This window comes from Vanessa atalanta, chromosome 30 (genome assembly GCF_905147765.1).
Source record: "Vanessa atalanta chromosome 30, ilVanAtal1.2, whole genome shotgun sequence".
NCBI classification, from domain to species: Eukaryota; Metazoa; Arthropoda; class Insecta; order Lepidoptera; family Nymphalidae; genus Vanessa; species Vanessa atalanta.
The window spans coordinates 887,735-912,302 of record NC_061900.1 but is presented as its reverse complement, the minus strand read 5'-3'; the positions used below and the strand labels follow the sequence as shown (position 1 = coordinate 912,302).

The 24,568-nt window shown below is 36.8% G+C and overlaps 1 protein-coding gene across 1 annotated transcript in view; it reads left to right on the top strand.

Annotated features, from left to right (window-relative positions):
• LOC125075150 (cytotoxic granule associated RNA binding protein TIA1) overlaps window positions 1-24,568 on the top strand; it is a 58,307-nt gene that overhangs the window by 20,892 nt on the left and 12,847 nt on the right. The window contains exons 2-3 of the mRNA XM_047686767.1: window positions 20,165-20,252; window positions 23,228-23,303. Of these exons, the coding sequence (XP_047542723.1) occupies window positions 20,165-20,252; window positions 23,228-23,303 (164 nt within the window). The remainder of the gene's footprint in view (window positions 1-20,164; window positions 20,253-23,227; window positions 23,304-24,568) is intronic.

The window sequence follows — 24,568 nt, the reverse complement described above, 5'->3', positions numbered from 1 at the left end:
GTCATTCTAATGAATGAGGTCGTATACCCGTGGAAATTCATTATCTCTAACTTATATGTATGCGCATCATACACAAGATCTAGATGCCAGAACATCTACAACGGCGCGATTTTTTTGCCACGCATGACCACTCTGTAGAATCAGCTTTCGCCGGCAGTTTTTCCAAACCAATACGACTTGGGAATCTTCAAGAAAAGAGCCTACACATTTCTTAAAAGCCGGCACCGTACCTGCTTTCCGGTGTTGAAGATGTCCATGAGCGGTGGTTGTTACTTTCCGTGAGATGCTGCTGCTTGTTTTCCAGATATTCCACAAAAAACAGTATCGATGGACATATATATCGGCTTTACTTTAAATAGTTTGTTAAATGACGATTCAAAAGTGCTTGTAAAAGCCTACTTGAATAAAGTATGATTTGGATTTTTGATTTTGACATACGAGTTATTATATCTTACTTGGTGATAGGACTTTATACAAGCGTGTCTGGGTACCTACCCTATGGTACCTACCATCCACTCATCAGATATTCTACCGCCAAACAGAGGTACTTAGTACCGTTGTGTTCCGTTTGAAGATAGTGAGCGTAAATACAGATACAAGGGACATAACATTTTAGCTCCCAAGATTGGTGGCGCATTGATGATCTAAGGGTTGATTTAAATTTCTAACAGCGATAAAAATAATGTCATGGCGTTCATGATCCCGAGATTCCAGTAGATGTTACACATCAAAGATAAATTAAAATTAATATAATTTGTCAAACATAATAACGAAATAAAAACAAAAATCATCCTGTATTGTCAAGTAAAAAAAAACATTAAAAGCCGAAATAAAAAAAAACAATTGTTATGCTTAAAAAGGCTAAACAAATACAGAATCAGGACAAACACGAGCCCTCGGGGTGTGGGGAAGATTTTGAAAGAAACAATGAAAATAAACGGATAGCGGTTAATAAAAAAACAGAGACATCGCGAGCGGCATTCCTTGTTATGACAAGGCTGGGGTAAGTTGTGAGCGCTTGCGTTTTGTAATTACGATAACTACTCTTTGCAGTTTCACACATGCAGATTTCTTCACGACGTTTTCCTTCACCGCCGTGCACAAGTTGAGTTATAAACACTCATTAAGCACATGAAAATTCAGTGGTGCTTCTTTGAAACAGAAATCATCGGTTAAGATGCACGCGTTCTAACCACTGGGCATCTCGGCTCCCTCGGAAGTTGAGTTTGGAAAAAATCCAAACTAATATTATAAATGCGAAAGTAACCCTGTCTGTTATAGATTTACATCCAAACCACTGAAACGAATTTGATGAAATTTATTACAAAGCTTTAACCCCATGGAAAGACACGTACTTTTTATAAAACATCAGCGAAGCACAGAGCAACATAATAATTATAGCCTTTTATTCCTAAACATGGGGATACAAGAGGACCCTACGCTCGGTGTGCCTTTTGGCATAGGCCTCCTCAAATTCCTTCCAATGGGCCCTGTCCCTTGCTACTTTCATCCAGAATGGTCCCGCTGTCTGTTTTAAATCATCTTCCCATCTCCGCTTTCTGACTTGACGACCCCTACTTTATTTGCCGTCTCTTGGTTGCCAGAGGGTGACTTGCTTACTCCAGAGCAACAAATAGAGGTTAAATAAAATACCCAAACTCGCTGTACGCCCATGAATTAGGCCCTAACGTAATAAGGTAACTTGGAATTCTTGGAGGGGTAACGCTATAAGTAATTGAAATATTCAACTGAGCGGCACAAAGCTGTTCTGAAATGCTCGAATAGGTTTCAAGGCCTAAATGTTTTCGTTCTAAGCAGTGATATTAATTAGTCAAGTATTGATTCAATACTAATAGTATGTTGATTTTTTTATTTCGCATATGTAGATAGACTGGCGAATTGCTACTGACTTACTCACTTGGTGGTAGGCCTTTGTGCAAGCCCGTCTGGGTAGGTAACACCCACTCATGAGATATTCTACCGCCAAATAACAGTACTCTGTATTGTTGTGTTCCTGTTAGAAGGGTGAGTGAGCTAGTGTAATTACAGGCACAAGGGACATAACATCTTAGTTCCCAAGGTTGGTGGCGCATAGGTGATGTAAGGAATGGTTAATATTTCTTACAGCACTTTTGTCAATGGGTGGTGGTGTACACTTACCATCAGGTGACCCATATGCTCGTACGCCAACTAATGCCATAAAAAAAAAACAGATATATTGGTGCTTTGCGAAATATTAATCACTAGCGAGCCGACCCGCACGGGTGCAATGCTCAATGCCGTGACGCAACTTTCTTCTCAAAAGAAGTGGCGTTCACCCAATTGTGGGTACATTCACGTGCCTCGGAAAGCACTTACTGCCGTTGTTGAACGCGCCTGAGCTTCTTCGGGTCGAATTTGCCTCTCCATTCCTATGTGCTGCTTAATTGGCGAGTCTTCCTTGATATTGACCGAAATCAGTTCGGATGGCATTGAGCACAAAACCATTATCATTTCGAAATTTAAATTCTAACTAAACTTGGATACCGCTGATAATTTTCTGCAACCCGACCCGCCCTGGCTTCGCACGGGTACAATACTGATATTAAATATACTACATAATGTCTTTATATACAATATTATAAAGCTTCTATCACAGCTTTTTTGTCATTAGACAATACAAACTACTACGTCCTGCATTTCAAATCTGTAATAACTTCGGAAAAAAACATTTAAATACCATGCTGAAAAGGGCCATATTGATCTATATTAAATGCACAATGTACTCAATTGGATAAGGATTAATGCTGTATTGCTCGTAATTAAGCCATTATTTCTCGTAAAAAGTAAAGGATAACAAACGGTTATGCTTATACGGGTTATCCCTAATATATATAAATATACCATTGGGAACTTTATTATATACCTTTTTAAGGTGTACAATACTGTAATACACTATTTTGTTCTATCTTGTAGTTTCTCTACTACACTGTGCATGTATTATACATATAAACCTTCCTCTTGAAGAACTCTATCTATCAAAAAAAATCCGCATCAAAATCTGTTGTGTAGTCTTAAAGATCTAAGCATATACAGGGACGGACAGATAGCGGGAAGCCACTTGTTTTATGCTATGTAGTGATACCCCACAAACGTCAACGCACCACCAATATTGGAAAACGCGTGCCAGTTAAGCTTGGTGACATATTTTTTTCCGAATTCTTCATCAATCATATTTCAACCAATTACCACAAAACCCCAATATATTATACACCTATACCTTCCTCATGAATCACTCCGTATATTACTGAAAACCATATAAAAATCCGTTCGGTAGATTTTCAGTTAATCGCGTCCAAAAAAGCAGACATATGCAGAGTATCTTTGTTTTAACAAGTAGTTATTTTGCAAATGATCTTTAAAGGAAAGAAATAATCACAGGAACCATCGGTTTACAAGTTTTCCGAGTACGGGTATATACTAGCTTGACTAATTTGACAATTTGACTACGCACACACATACAAAAGGTCTCTTTACATACACTAACACGAGCCAAGACAGTGTATATACACACCCAGCACGCACACATGAACATCATACAAAGAACTCGGCGAAGACAGCTCATTCGAATTGAATTTTCGCCTAAAATTGAAACGATAAAAAAAACGCATCCTCAAAGAAAATTTTCATTCGAAATTCATAAAAAGCCTTTAAGTCTGAATTTACTAGCTCGTTTCAACATTTCCTCTTTTCACATCGAATTCAGTCTCCATTTCGCTTTTTTAAATCCTCTAAACGCTGGCAATCTTTTACTGAATTACAGATAAAATGAGGGTAATGTTTTTATTTGAATAGACGTTCGAAATAACAAAACCACGCTTATCAAAGGCTGTATTTACAAACGCTAACATTAAAAACAGTCGGTCAGGCACTTTTTGAAAGATACTCCAATTTAACTGACAAATAGGTCACGTGGGTGTACGTCACTGAAAGAGCTTAAACATTACTCGTTTCAGCGATCAACATTGGGAACTAATACGTTATGTCCCTTGTGCCTGTAGTTGTGTTATGAGTGACACAACCACAGGCACAAATTATACGATGGAATGCAGTACTGTTTCGCGGTAGAATGTTTGATGAGTGGCTGGTACCTAACCAGGGTTTGCGTAAGGCTCTAACAATTAAACACTAAATTATTTTGTTCTAGAGATCTCTATAGGCTTATAGTTTTTAATAACAAATTGCATTATTTACAATTTTAGAATGTTTTTTCGATCTTAAACACTAGTTGTCGCTCGAGACTTCACTCGCGTTTTAGAGGTTGGTCATCAGAGATTTATAGTATTACATTCGATACAAAATTACTCGGTCAAAACTAATTTTTTTTATGGTATAGGGTGAAAACACGCAGGAGGCTCACCGGATGTCAATCAACGCCCATGGACATCTGCAAAATCGGGGGACTTGCAGGTACATGGCCGGTCTTTAAGAAATTTATACGCTCTTTTCTTGAAAGTTCAAGTCGTATCGGTACGGAAAAACCGCTAGCGAAAGCTGATTCTACAGAATGTTTGTGCGAAGCAGAACATGCCTTAAAAATTGCGCTGTTGTGGATTTTCGGACATTTTGAGGATGTCCGAAGATGAAGTTCTGCAGCTGGGATTAATTCAAACAATTATCCGGAACATTCTCCATGAAAAATGTGGTAGAAAAGGCAGAGCGATCCAACATCTTCACGCAAAGCCAAAGGATCAAGTCAACTCTTTTGTCCAAGCTTACAAAATTTCCCAGAAAGTAAATAAAACAATACAAGTTATTACATGAATAACTTCAAATTTAAAAGCTCGACCCTAATCCCGGCCTTATTAATATTCTAACACACCGGACCCCGGGAATGGTTTTTGTGACTGCTAAATTCTTTTCAATTTTTAATCTTTCGGTCGATAGATGGCGTTGTGTGTCCTTTAAATTCCGCTGTCAATTTGCTTTTTTTATCTCGTCCGTTGTAAGAATTTACAAAATTATACGTTTTTACCTTATTCTACGCCTAGATTATTTACACGGTGTAGTTTAAGCCATTTTATGAATTAAAGTACTTTAAGTTCTTTAAGTCCTTACTCTACTTAATATACAATTTTATCACTGATGTTTTGGTCAATAGATGGCTCTATATGTCTTTTAAATCACGCTGTTGTCGTTTTTTTTTTAATATGTTAAGTTGTAGTACAATTTGACAAATCCTGCCACCCGGTGATGCTGCAGAGGTCACTATGGCCAAAAGCTACTGTCAGTTTTAAAATAAAAAAAAAAAAAACAAATTCCTTTTAAGGCCATCAACTACGGCCTCAGTTTAGACGTCACTCGGAGCCCGAGAAGTCTTGAATTTCAAGGCGGGGTCTAGTACTCGCCCCCACGCCCGGTGACGCTGTAAAGGTCAATAAAGTCAACAGAATAATACAAACAAAAAAAAAACACTATTTTTTAGTAATCAATCTTATATAAAATATTATCACTGATATTTCGAATAGTAGAACTCTCTCTACGTGTGCTTAATCGCGCTATCGTCTGGTGTTTTTGATTGATGAAATTGTAGCGCAGATAATTATTGCTCAGTTCACGATATGACACGGCAACGAGGCGTAACTTAAAAACTAGAAATTACTGCAATATTGGACAACATTACTCTGATCCCAATGTTAGTAGCTAAAGCACTTATGTTATGGAAAATCAGAAGTAACGACGATACCACAAACACCCAGACCCAAGACAGCAAAGAAAACTAATGGACTTTTTCTACATCAACTTGGCCGAGAATCAAACCCGGGACCTCGGATTGGCATACCCATGAAAACCGGTGTACACACTACTCGACCACGGATGTCATCAATATCATGTGTGAGATATTAAAAATTTACAGAAATTTATACCAGCTGCACGCCCTGCATCATCCTTCATTCGTGTGCAATAAGATTTTATTTACTATCTGATCATAGTGTCAACCTTTTATGAGGAATTCAGTTACATATAAATGTATTTAAATATAGCAACAATATATGTAGTCAGTATAGGCACACAACATAGAGATTAGAGAGCGACGGCGAAGACATTTTAAGTTTTAAGCACCGAAGATGTCCGAAAATCCACAACAGCGCGATTTTTAAGACATTTTCTGTCTCGCACAACCACTCTGTGGAACCAGCTTTCGCCTGTGGTCTTTCCGAACCGATACGACTTAGGAACCTTCAAGAAAAGAACGTATTCCTTTCTTAAAGGCCGGCAACGCACCTGCAAGCCCCCCGGTGTTGCAGATGTCCATGGGCGGCGGTAGTCACTTTCCATCAGGTGAGCCTCCAGCTCGTTTGCCACCTATCACATAAAAAAAAGAGAGAAAGTCATCGAGTTATCTGTCACGGCGTTTCGCATGATAGTAGATACTCTTATGATGACTGGATACCTACCCAGACGACTCGCTTGCACAAAACCCAACCAATGAATACGTTTTTCACACAATGAATTTCGACGCGTTTTTCGCAATTATTCATTACCGTCGAATGATTTTATTATTCAGAAAATCGAGGAGATGAAATCTGTTTTTTTTTGCCGTACGAAATCGGACGCTTAAAACATATATGTATGTATAAATCACGAGGGAAATTTTAAGCTACAATTGACAATTTCGTCGGAAAGAGTCAACCCGCCTATCCATTGGGACCTGTATCGTAATTTGAACATTTTATTGAATTCAATCGATGTGTATTTTACACTGATGATCCCAATTTCATCGGCAGGGATATGTATGGGTTTTATTTATTATTTAAAATGTGTAGGCAGACTAGCAAATAGGTCAACTGACTGTTAGTGGACTCTAATGCCCAAAGACATTGGCTCTGTACTAAATATTCTTACATCACCAGTGCGCCACTAAAATTGGAAACTAAAATATATGGTGTACCTTTCGAAACGCAATACAACAATACTTCATATTGCTGTTTTGCGGTAGAATAAGTAACGAGTGGGAGGTACCGCAGAGAGCGTTACACAGGCTACCCAATTGTCATGTATTAAGTCAGTAAAATATGCCACTGTTATTAAACAATACACATAAAAGTAGGGCTAGACTCAAGCCTATTTAGTTAGGGCTTTGTGCAAGCCGATCTGGGTAGAAGTGACCCACTCATCAGATATTCTACCGCCAAGCAGAAATGCTTAGTACTGTTGCGTTCCAATTTGAATTATAAGTGATCTGTTTTAAATACTACCATCTCGCTGCTTCGGATAAAACCTTTACATACATATATCATATTTAAATAACTTAACGTAAACCAAGAACGACAAATACATAAATGACATTTTCTTTAAAAATAGCAAACATTTCCCATTTTGTTTGTTTGAAACGCGTGCATATTAACGGATGATTGCGGGTTCAAAACTTCAAACCCAAGCAAACACCGCTTACCAAAATTCCATGTGTTTAATTTGTGTTTACATTTCATCTCGTGCTTGGTGAAGGAAAACATCGTGAGGAAACCTGCATGTGTCAAATTTCATTGACATTCTGTTACATGTGTATCCAACGACAATCGATAAAGCCTTAACCGAGAGCGTGATTTGAACGTAAGTGTATTTCAATTTTTAAACTTAAACTTGATTAAATTTTTCCCTTAAAATATCCGCAATATTATATTTAAGAAAATAATACCTAATCCCGGGAAGGCTGTTCTATACTCAAAAGCCTTATGACATATTGCTTGAATATGCTCTAAGCACAATTATACTTTCAGAATTCCGGTTAATAATCTTTGTACTTCAATAGGTATGTTCCTCGAACCATGGCGCCTTTTATGCGGTTTTAGAGACGTCCTAACTTACTATGGACTCGTTTTAAATTAATGGTACCTTTGATGCTGGATTTATAATTTTTAATTTTATTTAATACTAGCTGTGCCCGCGACTTAGTGCGCGTTGTTTGAATTTAAGTTATTTGGATATTGTAGCGTAACCGTAAAAATAAAAGTAACCTAAGTTGCTCCTTATTACATCCGCTATCTGCCAGTGAAAGTTCCGTCGAAATCGGTTGAGCTGTTCCAGAGATTAGCCGGAACAAACAGACAAAACAGACACACAGACAAAAATTGTAAAAAATGTTATTTTGGTATATGCATTTAGTAAAAAGCGATTATTTTAATATTACAAACAGACACTCCTATATTATTATATATATAGATAGGTAGACAAACTGGCAAATGGACCTCCATGAATGAACCATGAATGCTGACCACCAATAGACATTTGCATTATTAGAATTGTTGTCCAACCCTTACATGAATAGTCGTGGTCCTAAAGTTCAATATAAACTGGCATTCAATATAGTTCTTGGGCTTTGTGCAAGCCCGTCTGGGTAGGTACCACCCACCTATCAGATATTCTACCGCCAAACAACAGTACTTAGTGATATTGTGTTAAGGTTTGAAGTGTGAATGAGCCAGTGTAACTACAGACACAAGGGACATAACATCTTAGTTCCCAAGGTTGTCGGCGCATAGGCGATGTAAGGATGGTTAATATTTCTTAAAGCGCCATTGTCTATGGGCGGTGGTGACCACTTACCATCGGGTGGCCCATATGCTCGTCCACCTATGCTATAAAATTCAGATTGTGGCAATAAGATGTTAGCACAAATGGATTTGCAAGCAATTAGAGCAAATGGGTTTGCAAGCAACCATCGAATTCGAGGCGCTTGTCAAAACATAACGACTCGCGTTGCCATGACACTTACAACTCTATTCGGGGTGACCCGCTCTTATAAGTAAATCAGCCATCAAACATTATTGCCAACAACTCGATTCATTAATTATCCAAATCAACAACCAAAGTAACCGCGCCCCGTTATAAATATATATATATATATGGAAATGTAATATATCTGGTATGAAAGTCAACTAGTATTCTCCCCGCGCGTTAGTTCTATATATAGAGCTCGCCGTTCATCTCGAATAACGTGGCCCACACAGTCTTAATTTTTATTTATTTACATTATTAGTTTTCTTTAATTTATAGTTAGTATTCTTTAGTTTAGCTTACAAGCTACTTACACAAATCTTAACACAGATAATTGTCTGACAATTTAAACATAAATTCATCCTACAACATATAATACAATTCTATTAAATGTCATACAAAACCTAAAGAGATATAATATATATAGATTAAGGGTTACTTGTATATTTATGTCTCGTTAGTGCCTCGTCAACCCTATGTAAATTTGTATTCATAATTTATTCTCACGACAGCCTCTTCAAGATTTGACCCAAAAACACGCTTTGTTTGTGTGACGTCAGCTCGCTATGAATTTGCGGACGATATTTAATCAACGAGACTACCATCGTGATGTTGCTTGTATCGACTCACTCACCATTACACTGGTAGCAATATATTAGTGTATCGTTTATGGTGAGTGAGCTAACGTTGATTACAAATACAAAAGGATCTAGTTTTCTAACGTTTACATAGATTTATTTATTTATTTTTTATTGCAAATTAGCGACCTGCCCTGGCTTCGCACGGGTGCAATGCTGATACTAAATATACCTGCTACGGAATGTCTCTAAAATTATCAGTGTTTCTCTACTATATTGTGCATGCATACATATAAACCTTCCTCTTGAATCAATCTATCTATTAAAAAAACCGCATCAAAATCCGTTGTGTAATTTTAAAGATATCCCATCAAAAACATAAATGTAAAAATGAGAGCCAAGTTAAATATTATAATATATACCTTGGTTGTTGTCTTCAACAACAAAAGACGTGAGATCTAAATTTGTGCCAAGTTAAATAGTCCTTTCTGAAATTTATTTATAACTACATAAAATATAATTTCTTCTTATAACTTGGGGTAATATATTGTTGCCTAAGGTCTGACTTGGCTAGTTCTCATATACGAATTATATTATAGCCTTCGTAAGTTCTAAGCCTGTTACAAATGAACTATAAACACAAATTAAGCACGCAAATATTCAATGGTACTTGTCTGGATATGAACTCGCAATATCTGGTTAAGATTCATGTTTTCTAGTGACTGGACCATCGCAGCTCTTAATGTACGTTAATACTAACTAAGCAATACTGAGCTGTCCTCCATTCTCCTTAGATGTTCTGAGTTATAATTTGTTATTCTAAACACAAACTACAATTTGTGTTTATAAACATATAAGAACTAGCCAAGTCAGACCTTAGGCAACAATATATTACCCCAAGTTATAAGAAGAAATGATATTTTATGTAGTTATAAATAAATTTCAGAAAGGACTATTTAACTTGGCACAAATTTAGATCTCACTTCTTTTGTTGTTGAAGACAGCAACCAAGGTATATATTATAATATTTAACTTGGCTCTCATTTTTACATTTATGTTTTTGATGGGATATCACTACTTTTTGTATATAAATTATTAGTAGGTACTTATTAATAACAAAATTAATACCAAATGGTTTTTGTTAAACTATTCTATTTTCTTATGTTTACGGGGTATAATTGTCTTTTTTTTTGATACGTTCTTATTTTTCTTGTAGGTACCTCTGAAATGTTCGAGTGAATTGCCCATTCAGTGTCCGGATTTTTTTTACGCGTTTTCTGTTTATACTTAATTTGCCCAAGTAGGGGTGGTATAACGTGCGCAGAGGGTTGTACTCTACATTAGAGCTCTCTTGTGTCTTGATTTGACTTGAACCTAAATTGATAAGATGTACTCCATCTAAGTTTTTAACTCTAGAGAGGCCAACGTAAGACTGCTCTTTACTTAATATAGAGTAGCCTATGTCGAAAAGAGCACCGTCAAGGCGAAGGCCTTGTGATTTGTGTATAGTAGTAGAATATGCTAAGCAAATAGAGAATTGTTTTCTTTGAACATATATGTACATTACTTAATATCTGTAACTTGGTTTTGACTTCTAGTTTGCAAATTAAATTATGTTTAAATTGAATTGTTATTTTACGTGCGTTATTGCTGTTGTCGACGTCCCCAATGTACTTTCTCTATTTTTCCATTGGACCCATTCACCAGTCCTTTGCTGACATCAGCATGCTTGCTCGATACTGTTCTTCCAAGCAATAAGGATCCCCGTTTGTAGCGCTAGAGTACAAACTTAAATCATCCCTGTTACGATATACATACTCTACTACAGTCTCACGAAACCTATTTTATTGTTGTATACTAGTATACTCAAACAAAAAATATGCAGTCGAATAGACTAGGCAGCTTCCATCGGAAGGCATTGAAATAATTCTTATGAGCGCGGTTGCCACTCGCTCAGACACGTCCGCGTTAAGGTTTAATCACAACGCTCCTATCCCGCTGCTCCGGCGTCGTGTTGCGAGCCGTGTACTGAAATGCCTATTATTATTATTTTTTTAAGTATAATGATTTTTCACCATTGATGTGCACTATATGTTAGTTAATAACGTAATAAATACGAAAGTCGGCTATACTCATAAGTAATAAAACGGAAATATTTGGATTTAAAAATCTTAAGGGTGGTATTCAACTTGTTATATATTCACGTGAAGACCTTAAAATCCTCATTAAGACCGGCTGTCATAAGTTTTGATTGCTGGTTCTTACATAATTTTTTTTATTATACAGTTATTACAGGAACTAAGTATATAAGTGTTCCTATAGACCCAATAAAATGAAAAATTATAATAAAATGATAAAAAATTACCAGTTTCAGATTTTTTCCTTTATATTGGCCTAATTATCTACCTGCATGTCAAATTTCAACTTTCTAGGTCACCTGGAAGTAGGTTATAGTTTTGATCTATAGGTCAGTCAGTGATAAAAATGACGATATTTAGACGTTAATATCTAAATAACCATTAGAGATGCGTTAATGAAATTTGCAACACATATGTATCTCGCGAGTCTCAATATATGAGCCAAATTTGACACATTTATGTCAAATAGTTTTTGAGTTATGAGGAGGTCAAAAGTGGCTCCAAATGGTTCGTGCAATATTACACACGGTGCTGCTCGCCAGTTCTGTTACTAGAACTTGGCTGACACGCTACCGCGTGTCTAGATAAGGATACATAAGGACAGAGAGCGGTAAGCTACTTTGTTTTATACTGTGTAATGAATAGTTCTTAGGACTTGTATATAGACCATCTGGTGGTAATAGACGCCGTAAGAAATTTAAACCATTCCTTATTTCCCCATTGCGCCACTAACCTTTGAAACTAAGATGTTATGTTCCTCGCGCCTGAAATGATACTGTAGTACTAAGTATTGCTGTTTTGAGGTAGAATATGTGATAGAGGCCTACCCAAAGGTGCTTTAATGATATAGTAATACTTTAATTGCGGGAATGTTTGTATATTTGGTGGTGTGATGCAGTGGTAGACTAACAAGGGAGCGGAAGGGGCGGCTCGCCCTGGGCCTCCGGTCTTGGGACCCCCCAAATCCATCCGCGTTCCCCTGATCAAATCCTACACAAGACTTCAAAAATGTGTTTATTACCCAAATAATTTCATCAATATTAAAACACTACACTAACATCAATCAAGACTCTTTACGCTGAACTAATTCTTTTAACTTCGCTGAACGCGTCCAATACGCTGGGTGAATCCCCGTTTTTGCAGCGGATACTTCACTAGGAATCCATGAATGAATGGGGACCTTAGCTTTGCCGCCCCAGACCTCTGATGGCTTAGCACATTATGATTAACAATATCATTAAACTATATTTTGCAATAATCCTACAACCAAATGCAAAATACCACCAAGATGAATATGCAAAAGTGTTTATGAGAGCCTGTTTGAATAAATTGAAAAGGCAGAAATAATCACGTATGGAAACATCGTTATGCTCCCTCAAGCGACCTTTCCTCTCTTTCTTTTTATCTCTGTCTCTTTCTTTTATATATGGTTTTATTTACACTTACTTTTGGTTATTCACACGAGATTTTTAATATTCCAATATACTACAGAATGTCTTACAACGTTCAAAGTTTTTCAGTCATTAGACAATACAAACCGCTATGTCCCTGGGTTTTAAATCTGGAATATCTTCGAAAATATTCATTTAAATTACAAGCTGTAAAGGGCCATATTGATCTATATTAAATTCACAATGTATTTAAGGTACTTAATTGGATGAGGATTAATGCTGTATTGCTTAAAATCGCTTTGAAAATAAGTCATTATTTCTCGTAAAAAGTAAACGATAAAAATGGTTATTTTGGGTTAGCCCTAAGAGGTAGACATATACCATCTTGGATTTGTTTGTAGACCTTTTTAAGGAGTACAATACTGTAGCATATTATTTTTATCTATCTCGTAGGGTTCAGCCAGCGTTCGCCATGTAAGCGCAAAAGATGTGTTTATTTACGACATCACATTAGAAACCTCTAAAATTATCAGTGTTTCTCTACTATACTATACACGTATTATACATAAATATAAACCTTCCTCTTGAATTAATCTATCTATTAAAAAACACCGCATCAAAATCCGTTGTGTAATTTCAAAGATCTAAGCATACACAGGGACAGACAGCGGTAAGCGACTTTGTTTTATACGTAATGATAGCCGAGCAACTTTGCTCCAACCGGGAATCCCGGGAAAACCGGGACACCATTTTAGCAATGCCCCTATTTTTAAATATAATATTCCTATTTACCCCTTCAATAAAGCTTAAAGCTTTTACTAGGATTGGGGACGACAATAGCCCAAATCCTTAAGATCGAATCTTTTTTACCATTGCGCTATTGACGCTTCAAGCAGAGTAGGTATTTGATTTTAATTAAAAACTAGTTTTGCTAACGGTACATATAGAAAAATTATTCCTGAACGAACCTCCATTGAAAGCGAAGCTACGGGGTTTTATATACAATTCTATTGATTTTTTTTCTATGTATCGGCCTTTGGCACACATTCCATTTTTTAATAAACGAGAATAATCTGTAAGTTTTGCGCAGCGTTCGTTCATGATAAAGAACCTTGATGAAATGTTTTTCCAACGCTACGTCGGACATTCGACGGTAGTTTCACTTTATATCAAGAACTAAGGCCCCATTCACACAGAGGTAAATCTGTTACCTCTTTACATTTAGACCGCTGAGTCGATTAAGTTTTTTTTATTTTTTATTAAACTAGTATAAGTCCCGGGGAAGGAAATAGGCTTCTTTTTTAATTTAACCTTCGACGGGGTACAGTGCGAGTGACGGTTCAGTTGCTATAGATATGCGGGTGAAGGTTCACATAGTTACTTATACAGATATATTTTAAATGTTAGAAGATTATTATCAGCAGTATCTAGGCTGAGTTTGGTTAGAATCTGAATTTCGAAATGCTTTTTTTACATTAACAGTCAATTTACTATAAATTTCCCACTTCTGGGCTAAGGCCTCCTCTCCCTTTGAGGGGAAGGTTTGGAGCATATTCCACCACCATGCTCCAATGCTACAATGGATACACGTGTGGCAGAATTTCGTTGAAATTAGACACATGCAGGTTTCCTCACCATGTTTTCCTTTATCGCCGAGCAGGATTCAGTGGTGCTTATCTGGGTTTGAACCCGAAATCATCGGTTAAGATGCACACGTTCTAACCACTAGGCTATCTCGGCTCATTGTTTTCAAATAATTCAGACGCAGGACCAATGGCTTTACGTGTTTTCCGAGGCACGAAAGTGCACACACGGCACTTTTCTTGAGGAGAAAATTGCGTCACAGCATGTTGAGATACACATATGCTTAAGACTTGATGTTATAGCTCTGTGCCAGCCCTTCGATGCCTGATGAGTAGGTGATACCGGATAGGTAATAATTTCTGTTCTGCGGTAAAATCTACCTATAGTATTGTTGTGTTCAGGTTTGAAGGCTGAGTGTGCCATTATATAACTACAGACATACGGAACGTCTCATATCCCAAGATCACGTTTGGTGATATATATATAGTACTGATGTCTATGTAACCACTTACCATAAGGTGGCCCATACGTCTAATATACCCAACAACACGCATTGGAGCAACACGGTTAAATACGTTAGAAAGAAGCCTTTACCCCCAGGGATATATACAAGCCACTTGGGTCAGTGTCTAAAAGGGGTTACATGAGTAACTTTAACAATGGGGTAGTAAAGTTACGATAAACTCCTACAATATTTAAAAAACGAGAAGTGTCGCGGGTCATCCGGTCAAAACGAAGTAGCTTTCTCTATATATCAGGTATTAAATAACAGACACGAAACAGAACGAGATAGAAAAACAATAAGAAATAACACTTTAATTTAATACCCATATCATGGGGGTTTCAAATAGCATATCCGCCATGTTGGATTTAAGTCACTTGACGATTTTTTCCTATTCCTAACAGCAAAGCCTTTCATTTGATACCCATATCATGGGGGTGCATTTCAAGTAGCGTGTCCGCCATCTTGGACGTCCGCTATATTGGGTTTAAGGCACGTGACTATTTTTTTCGTATTCCTGACAACAAACCCTTTCATTTGATATCCATATCATGGGGGTGGATTTCAAACAGCCAGCCATCTTGGGGAGACCGCCATATTGGATTTGTAATGACGTTTCTTAGCTAGTCATGTATTGTCATCGGAACTCAGAGCGTGTGCAAAATTTCATCCTAATCGAAGACTGGGAAGTGGGTCAAATTAAGATTCTAAGATTTTCTTACATAGATAGTTACAAGTGAAGATAATATAAGCGTGATAAAATAGAGAAAAAGAGATGAAAATATTGTCTGACAGTTCACTCTACTGTTATCCGTGTTTAAGAATTTCGTTCCAAAACCGAAACATCTAAAAACACTGTTTCAAGTCAATAACATAATACCATTTCATCCAACAGTCGGTCGAGAATCCCATCATACCCCGTCGTTAATTCGAAGTCATTACAACAAACGACGGCTAAAAGTTTACCAACAAACTTATATTCGACTATGACTCTTATGCTACAAATATAAGATCTAAAATCGCCTGCACAATACTATAATTAACCCTTGGCTATCATGGGGTACAGTCGGTATCCCAAAATGTTTTTATATCATAAATTTAAAAGCTAAAGGGTGTGTAAATGTACTCTGAGTTTTGACCCTCACGACGCGCCATGTTTAACTAAAATGTATACTAATATTTTACATGCGAAAACTACTCTATCTGTCTGTCTGTTACTCACTTATAACGTAAGACTATTTTCGCTTGTTTTTTACCCCCTTATTATAAGAAAAAATATTAATAGGCCGACCCCCTCCCCCCTATTTAATATTTATTACGTAAGAATCTCAAAGCAAAAAAGGATTACACGTCTTTAATGTTAAAATTTCAAAGTATCAATTTTTTAAAATATTTATTCGTAATTTCAATGGTACTAATAATCTTTATTTTTGGCTCGCCCGTTGCCATGGAAATGTAAATATCGTTTTATACCTGTCCTACATATACGCATCACACGTACACTTTTCAAATAATTTTAACTTTTTGGATCTTACGTAAGAACTATCGAGACTCCTTTCCTTGTAAGAAAACATAAGACATGGTCGACCCCCTCCCCCCTAAATCGTCTTACGTAATAAATGAATGGCCCCTTACGACTAAATCACTGAAACGAATTTGATGAAGCATGCTTGAACCCAGAAAAAGGATACAAGCTACTTTTGACGCCTAAAACCTAACGACCAACAACTAGATCGGCAAAAAGACGCGCGCGATAACCAGTAAGTTATAATTGAAAACAGTTGTCTATCTGCGACTATAAAGCGAAATCCATGGCTTTACCTAAACCCTCAGACGGACACAGCTTATATTTGGGTCAATATATACAATAGTTGAGCCGAGATGGTCCAGTGGTTAGAATGCGTGCATCTTAACCGATGATTTCGGGTTCAAACCCAGGCACTACTGATTTTTCATGTGCTTAATTTGCGTTTATAATTCATCTCGTGCTCGGCGGTGAAGGAAAAACATCGTAAGGAAACCTGCATGTGTCTAATTTCAACGAACTTCAGCCACATATGTATTCCACCACCCCGCATTGGAGCAGCATGGTGGAATATCCATACCTTCTCCTCAAAAGGGAGAGGAGGCCTTAGCCCAGCAGTGGGAAATTTACAGGCTGTTAATGTGATGTAAACAATGATTCCATTTCAATTCTTAAATCCGTTAGTTTTGATGTTAGTTTGATCTAAATACAAGTAAAGCCGCTGTTGATATTTAGTATCTTATGAACTAGGTTTCACTGGAAAATATTTATAATTTAATTCGGAGTTACTTGTGCATTTATTATATTAGTAAAGATAATCATCTCTTGACAAAGGGAGATAAGGTAAACATTGCAAGGTGTAATTAGACCGTTTTGATTTGTAATGTTTGCATTACATAGCTTACCGTCGCTATTCGATTCGAACTAGTCGGTTCAGCTAGTATGTGAGATCAATTTTCAAGCTCTTTGCTTGATCTGTTTTCTGAGCGGTTTATGAAAATCAAGGATGTCGCTCGATATAAAACGGTAATATATTTCACTAGTAACCTGACTGCTCCACGTCCAAATTTACAACAAAGTTCTTAGTCATATTAAAGAATGTAAAAACATAAATCATTTCAAAAAACAACTAAAATTACATAGTCTTATCCAGTATCAATGAAACATAATCGTACTTTGAAAGGCACATTCAGTAACCAAACACATAACAACCATTACCACCACAGCATTGAACAGCTGCTTGATCACAAGAGAGAGACGTCTTCGAAGCCCCATTGCAGTTACAGTGATGCGATTACGATGATGACAATCACCAGATACGATATAGCACTCAAGAATTATGTACCTTTCTAACAGTGTTATTTTGATAGAATTGGTTCATTATTTCTGGAGGTTATGTGTGTAGTGGACATAGAAATGAACAAATTTTAACTCTTTATAATATTAGTATAGATTATAGTTTTTATTAAGAATTTAGTACACAGTATTATTATTAACGTGAATATACTTCTTAGTGTAATATTTTGCCTGCAACGTTTCTGTGTGAAAATTTATTTTCCTATTTAAATTAATTCAAAGAGTCAACCCTATAACCAAAAGCTGTGTTGCGCGTGAATTAAATTGAATTCCGTCTACTAATATTATCTGAATATAACTCCATCGCTGAGCTTCTAGAAATTACGACGGCGTCAGCGTTCGAGAGACTCAAGTTCACGTCACTCTACCGATAGATGGCGCTTATCATTTTATATCGAAATCTGAATCGCGCTGACTTGATTTTTAGACGATGTAGTTAAATAAAATGGAATAATAAATTAGTTAGTTAGCAAACATTGGGCTTCCAGTTACATTTAGATACCCTCTCCAAGGATCAACTTATAAGAGTGCTATGCAATATGAAGTCTCTTCTAATTAGCGTAAGTGTCATACAGGTCCCAATTGTGCTAAAACAGTTAATCGCAATCGGATCGATACATAATCGTTGCCGTACTAACGTCTTTTTAATCTAAGTTTCTATTCTACATAAGCAACAATCCAGTTGTAGTTAGATCGAAATAAACGTGGTCGTATCACAGCCGATATGTAGAATTAGGCCTTATTTGCAATTAAACTGAGATTTATTTTTGCGAGGAATTGTCGAAGTTGGATATAAATAGAATCGGAAGCTTATCAGTCCGATCTAAGTTTGTGGAACTGGCCCTCAGTTTGGCAGTTGAGGAGTTCGTCCGCCATCATGCCCTATGTTCACTTGAGTGGACAACAGTGTGTACGCAATTCAAAGCTGCATGCTCGACCACAAGGAGGGCCTGTGCCTAATCATACGACGAAAACCACCGAGTCACGTTTGACACGGAGTGGAGAGGAGAAGGATAAAGAAGAAATCCTTGAAGCTCGTACCCAGACTGGCTTTTAGGTCAAGAAGAACCCTGTACTAGACAAGCAGAATCTCCGATTATTTGGCAGTGAACACGTTTTTTTGTATTATCATTACATAGTATAAAACAAAGTCGCTTACCGCTGTCTTCAACCACCACTTGAAAGCGCCTGACTTCTAGGAAACTAGCCACAGTCTTAACTACTCGACGGGGAATACTAGATAGAGACAGCTTGTATATGAGTGCCAGACACGGTCGAAGGCTTGCTCCGTATCAAAGAGTACTACGATGGAGTGCTCTCGTTTTTTATACGCGACTGCGAGACGGTGCAGTACCCTTGGGACTAGCAGCGTGGTGGAGTGCTCGGCACGGAAAACGAACTGTTCGTCGCGTTGTTGAAGGTGGGGTGTTATATGCAGCAGAAGCAGTTTCTTGAAGACTTTCGACGTCTACGACAGCAGGGTGATGGGGCGATATCTCCCGGGATGCATTATATTCTTCCCTGCTTGGGGATGAGGATGATCGAGTTTCCACTATGATGGAAAGTACCCGATGTAAGAATACAAAATGATATGAAAACATCCAAACGATAGCGCGATGCAATGTACTACTAACGCCATCTATTATTAAATTATTCGAAACAATAAAAATAATAACCTTTAATTATTATATAACATCGTGAATAACAATAAACATGACATTAAATAATTAAACAATGTTATTTCAAAAAAGGTTAGTTTACTTAACAATCGAGCTAAAACAACATAAAAATCCCGATGTAACGCGATATGCACTGTTGTACAAATACATGTAGCGGAACTGCGTCGATATTTTAGCAACGTTCAGTCTGAAGCGACAGTGGCGCCGTTAGTAAAACAAGCCAAACGCTCGTTGAGTACAGTCAATTTAATTAGCATGTATTTAAATTATCCTTTTAAAACATTCGTTGAGCTAATTAGCACAAAACCCTAATGAATTATACACTCAGACCTTCCTCATGAATAACTCCGTCCATTGGTTAAAACCGTGTGAAAATCTTTGGTTTTGAAGAAAATCTGGTTTAGACGGATAACAGACGCGTCGACTTTAGTAGAAAACCCTTCTGACTTAAGAGAAAAATTTAATGCAAAGTTTTTGTATGTTACGTTTAAAGATTTTGACTTACAAATCTCTTGTTGGCGCCTGGAGAAGGTTGAATTTCAAGATCCTATTTGATTTCAACGTTTTTTTACGTAACGATTCAAGATTCTAAAATTATAATGTACATCTAAAACCATATGAATAATGTTTAACAAGTAATATTTCTTTCCACAGAACACTACCACATCTTCGTCGGAGATTTGAGTCCGGAGATCGAGACTCAGAACCTTCGTGATGCATTTGCACCCTTCGGAGAAATATCGTAAGTAAAAGATATATACTTTTCAATAGATATGCGGACTGACAAATTTACCTGATCCTATATTATCACCACCGTCCATAGATATTGGTGATGTAAGGAATATTCACCATTTCTTACATCACCAATGCGAAACCGACCTTGGAAACTACGATGTTAATGTCCCTCGTGTCTGTAGTCATACTGACTCACTCGTCTTTTAAACCAATACTAAGTTTTGCTCATTGGCGGTAAAATACATGATGATTCCCAAACGGTCTTTCAAAAAACCTTACCACCATATAATTAAAAAAAATTAAGACCTCTATCGAGTAATAGTTATTAGAACCGTTGCTCATTGATCAAGCTATCATATAAATCAGCAAATCCCGAAGCTCTGGTCTCAAGCTCTGGTCTCTCAATGAGCCAATAAAAAAAATAGTTCAAAAATTTCTCAGAAGCTCGAAGTCTGGAACTACACTCTCGCCCGAGTACTCAAACAATCACATTTTACACTAAAAACCTCCTCCGTAACGCTTTGTACATTCTAATATGTTTTGTGTATATTGGCAGTATTTTTTTCAGTTAGACATATACAAAAAAAGTGCCCTAATTTATTAGTCCAGATATAATTCCTTCACATAAATTGAATTCAGTAAAGAAGACATACTTTTAGTAATAAATGTAATTTCGTAATCTGATACAAGGGATTGTACTAAAAAAGGAATGCCAAACAATAAACAAAAGCGCATCGTTCGACAGCTGGACCGATGCCAGCTATATGCCAGCGAGATATGGTACGGGTTTAAGCGACAAAGTCGTGACATTTTCTTTTAAAATCTTCGTCTTCGAATATTGAATAAACTAGAACGTCGATATATTATGCTTGGGTAAAAGCTTGTCTAGATAGCAATCAACACATCAAGACGTTTTATTTTATGGAGGCAGATAAACAAATGCCAGGGTAAATCTTTCACCCGTCACACTGGCATTTTAAGAATATAAGCCCCTTATTACACCGTTAATGCCGCATCAACTAAGAAATCCTCCAAAGCGGGAATATAATTATTTCATCCCTGTAAATGAATACAAAGGAATCAATTTGAATGCGGGACGAACTTAAGCATAAATTTAGTAATACGAGTTAATACATTATTACTATATACATAGACTTTACACGTGATTGTTCAGAATGTCTTAATTATTATTGTTTAATACCGACAACATCGAACCACTGAGCGTTTTCAATTTTTTAAATTCACAATTGGAAACTTAGAACACGTTCTATTGTCTCGTTCATCATTACATCTCCGATTACTTTGGGGAAAGAAGTCCCTGTTCGGGCGCCAACATAAAAACTGGACCATTATGTACTTTTAAAACTTAACAATGGCATATTGTAAGTCGCCAAGCGCTGCCAGTATCATAAAGAAGGAATCTTGGCGAGACAACACGTTTTCACGTAACGATGAGATTTATACGTTACAAGTTTATCTTGCCAAAAAATTATACACTTTATTGCGAAACTGATGATATGTTGTTGGTATTGAATGTATTTTTTTTTGTGTTATTATTGTGTTTTCTTTATACTAATATTTAATGAATTTAATTTTCTTGGTGGTTGGGTGTACAAGCCCGTCTGAATAGGTACCACACATTCATCTCATATTCTATTGCCAAACAATAATGCTTAACAGTGTAACTACAGACGCAAGGGATGTAACTTAGTTTCAAAGGTTGTTGGGACATTGACAATATGAGGAACGATTAATATTTCTTATAGTATTAACTGTCTACTGTCTGATAGAAATAAAAGTATTTCGGCCTAGCTCTCGTTCTCAAAGTTTCGAGAGCGTAGTATCCGATTGGGGTGTCAATTTCGTTCTGTGAAAAAAATCTATTATATTTTCAAAGATCAATAACCCCAGCATACCAAATCCCAGAAGATCAATACAACTCCATAACCAACCGCGTTCATCTTTATCAGCGTGCCATTCTCACGTCTCCAAAGAATTGTATCATAAAAACGAATATAAAAATCCATCGCGTTTAATAAAACATTTGAGAAAAGGATGGTATTATGTTATGTTTTAACAACGCATCAATCTTAGCCGCAATTTTGTTTATATGAATACTGGTTCACCCGATTTTCTTCTGCATGTGGGGGAGAGGGGAGAGAGGGGCTAGCCTGTATCAAGGCTAGCCCCACCAACCTTCGGAACTAAGATGTTAGTTCCGAAGGTTGGTGGCGCATAGGTGATGTAAGGAATGGTTAATATTTCTTACAGCACCTTTGTCTATGGGCGGTGGTGACCACATACAACCAGGTGGCCCATATGCTCGTGCGCCAACCAATGCCATAAAAAAAAAACTAGCTTCCCATCGCAGCTTCACACGAGCACAATAATGGTTTTCAATTTTTAGGTTTAAGAATAAACATAAAAACTCTATACTATCACCTGCATGTGTTATACATGTAAACCTTTATCTTGAATCACATTATTGATGAAAACCCTATTAAAATACGTCAGGAAGCGACTTTGTTTTATACTACGCAGTGAAGTTATTGAGAAACTTTCTTCAAATGGAGACTTTTAAATGGCGCATTTACAGGCTTCTACTGGGTCGTTCAAACTTTTCTCCCAATTCGAATATCGATTCTCAATCAAACCGCTACTCAAAGCCCCCACATCAATCCTATCATTTAAGTCGTCTGTACGTTTAATAATTTTATAACGATGCCCAAACATTTCACCCAAAAAATTGCCGTTCTTCAACGACAAACTAAATAAATCATAAGACAACAGCAAAATAACATTCCTTAATAAATATTTGTCACGTCCAAATTTAAAGCTGGTATAATATTATTTACTAAAACTTTCTCCGAAACGCAATGGCTCTTCTGGTATACGTTACACGATTTAGTAGGTGTTCAGTTCGGCGTTACAAAAAAGGCTTGTATAGATATAGGTATATGATTTTTTTATTTATTGTTGCAGGGACTGCCGAGTGGTGAGGGACCCGCAGACATTAAAGTCTAAAGGCTACGGCTTCGTATCGTTCCTCAAGAAGTCGGTAAGTAATACATGTCATTTTATGATCTCCTGGTACATGAATGATAAAATTTTAATTGTTTATTTACTGAAACTAAATTGTAATGTTTATTCCAATGGGATCAAACATGATACTCCTGCTGTAATTGAGGAGTGGGATATCCAGCCAATAAAGACAGCCAATAAATGACCCAATCCTAGACGATAAGCTCTTCTACTTTTAAGGAGACGATTTTCGATCTTATCCAACCACGCTGCACCAATACGAGCTGGTGGAAATACGTGTGGTAGATTTCTGATATTACACCACCGAACACGAGATGAATTTTAAAGACAAACGAAACTCATGAAAATTCTCTGGCAGCCTGAATTTGAACCAATGTTACTATTTCATTGCGACATCATATCAAAAACACAGGATACTAAATTTGAATCGATCAAACCAATAGAAGTTGCTAACGACCCTTCAGTGACAAAAAATGCTGATCTTAGAATAGCTGAAGAGATTTTCGTAATAACAGCTCATAGTGGTCTCAATCAAGTTGCCTTCTCAATAATTATAAATAGTTTAAAAAACTAAAAACACGCTTTTAGAACGCACTAAAAATTACAAAAGCAAACCCTTTCCACCATAGCCAATCCACCATCTTGGATGTCCGCCATGTTGGATTTCAGGCACGCGAGTATTTTTTTTCGTATTCCTAACAGCAAACCCTTTCATTTGATATCCATATCATGTGGGTGGATTTCAACCAGCCAGTCCGCCATCTTGGGAAGCCATATTGGATTTGTAATGACGTTTCTTAGCTAGTTATGTATTGTTATCAGAACTCAGAGCGAGTGTAAAATATCATCCTAATCGAAGACAGGGAAGACAGGAAAGACTAGTGAAGCTGATATAAGCGTGTTAAAAAAACTAAATCAAAATCGGTACCTTTACTTTGGTACATGGCACTGATGGAAAAACAGACACACGCCATATTTTTTCCTCGGGCGTTAAAAAGTGTAACAATTGAAGTTCTGGTCAGTTGAGTTAGATTTGACATCCCAAACACACGAAACCTTCAAATTTAATTGATGTTGTAAAACAAAAAAGTTCAACGAGCTCTTCTGAATGAAATGCCTACTGAAATAAAGTTTATTTTGACATCATCTTTAAACTCGTGAAATAGGGGGGAAAATGAAAATATTGAAAGTAGTTTTTACTTTGCCTCTAAATTTTTATTGGGTCAAAGAAAATACCAGATTTTCATCGATGTGAATTTCGTTTGACGTAAAACTGACATT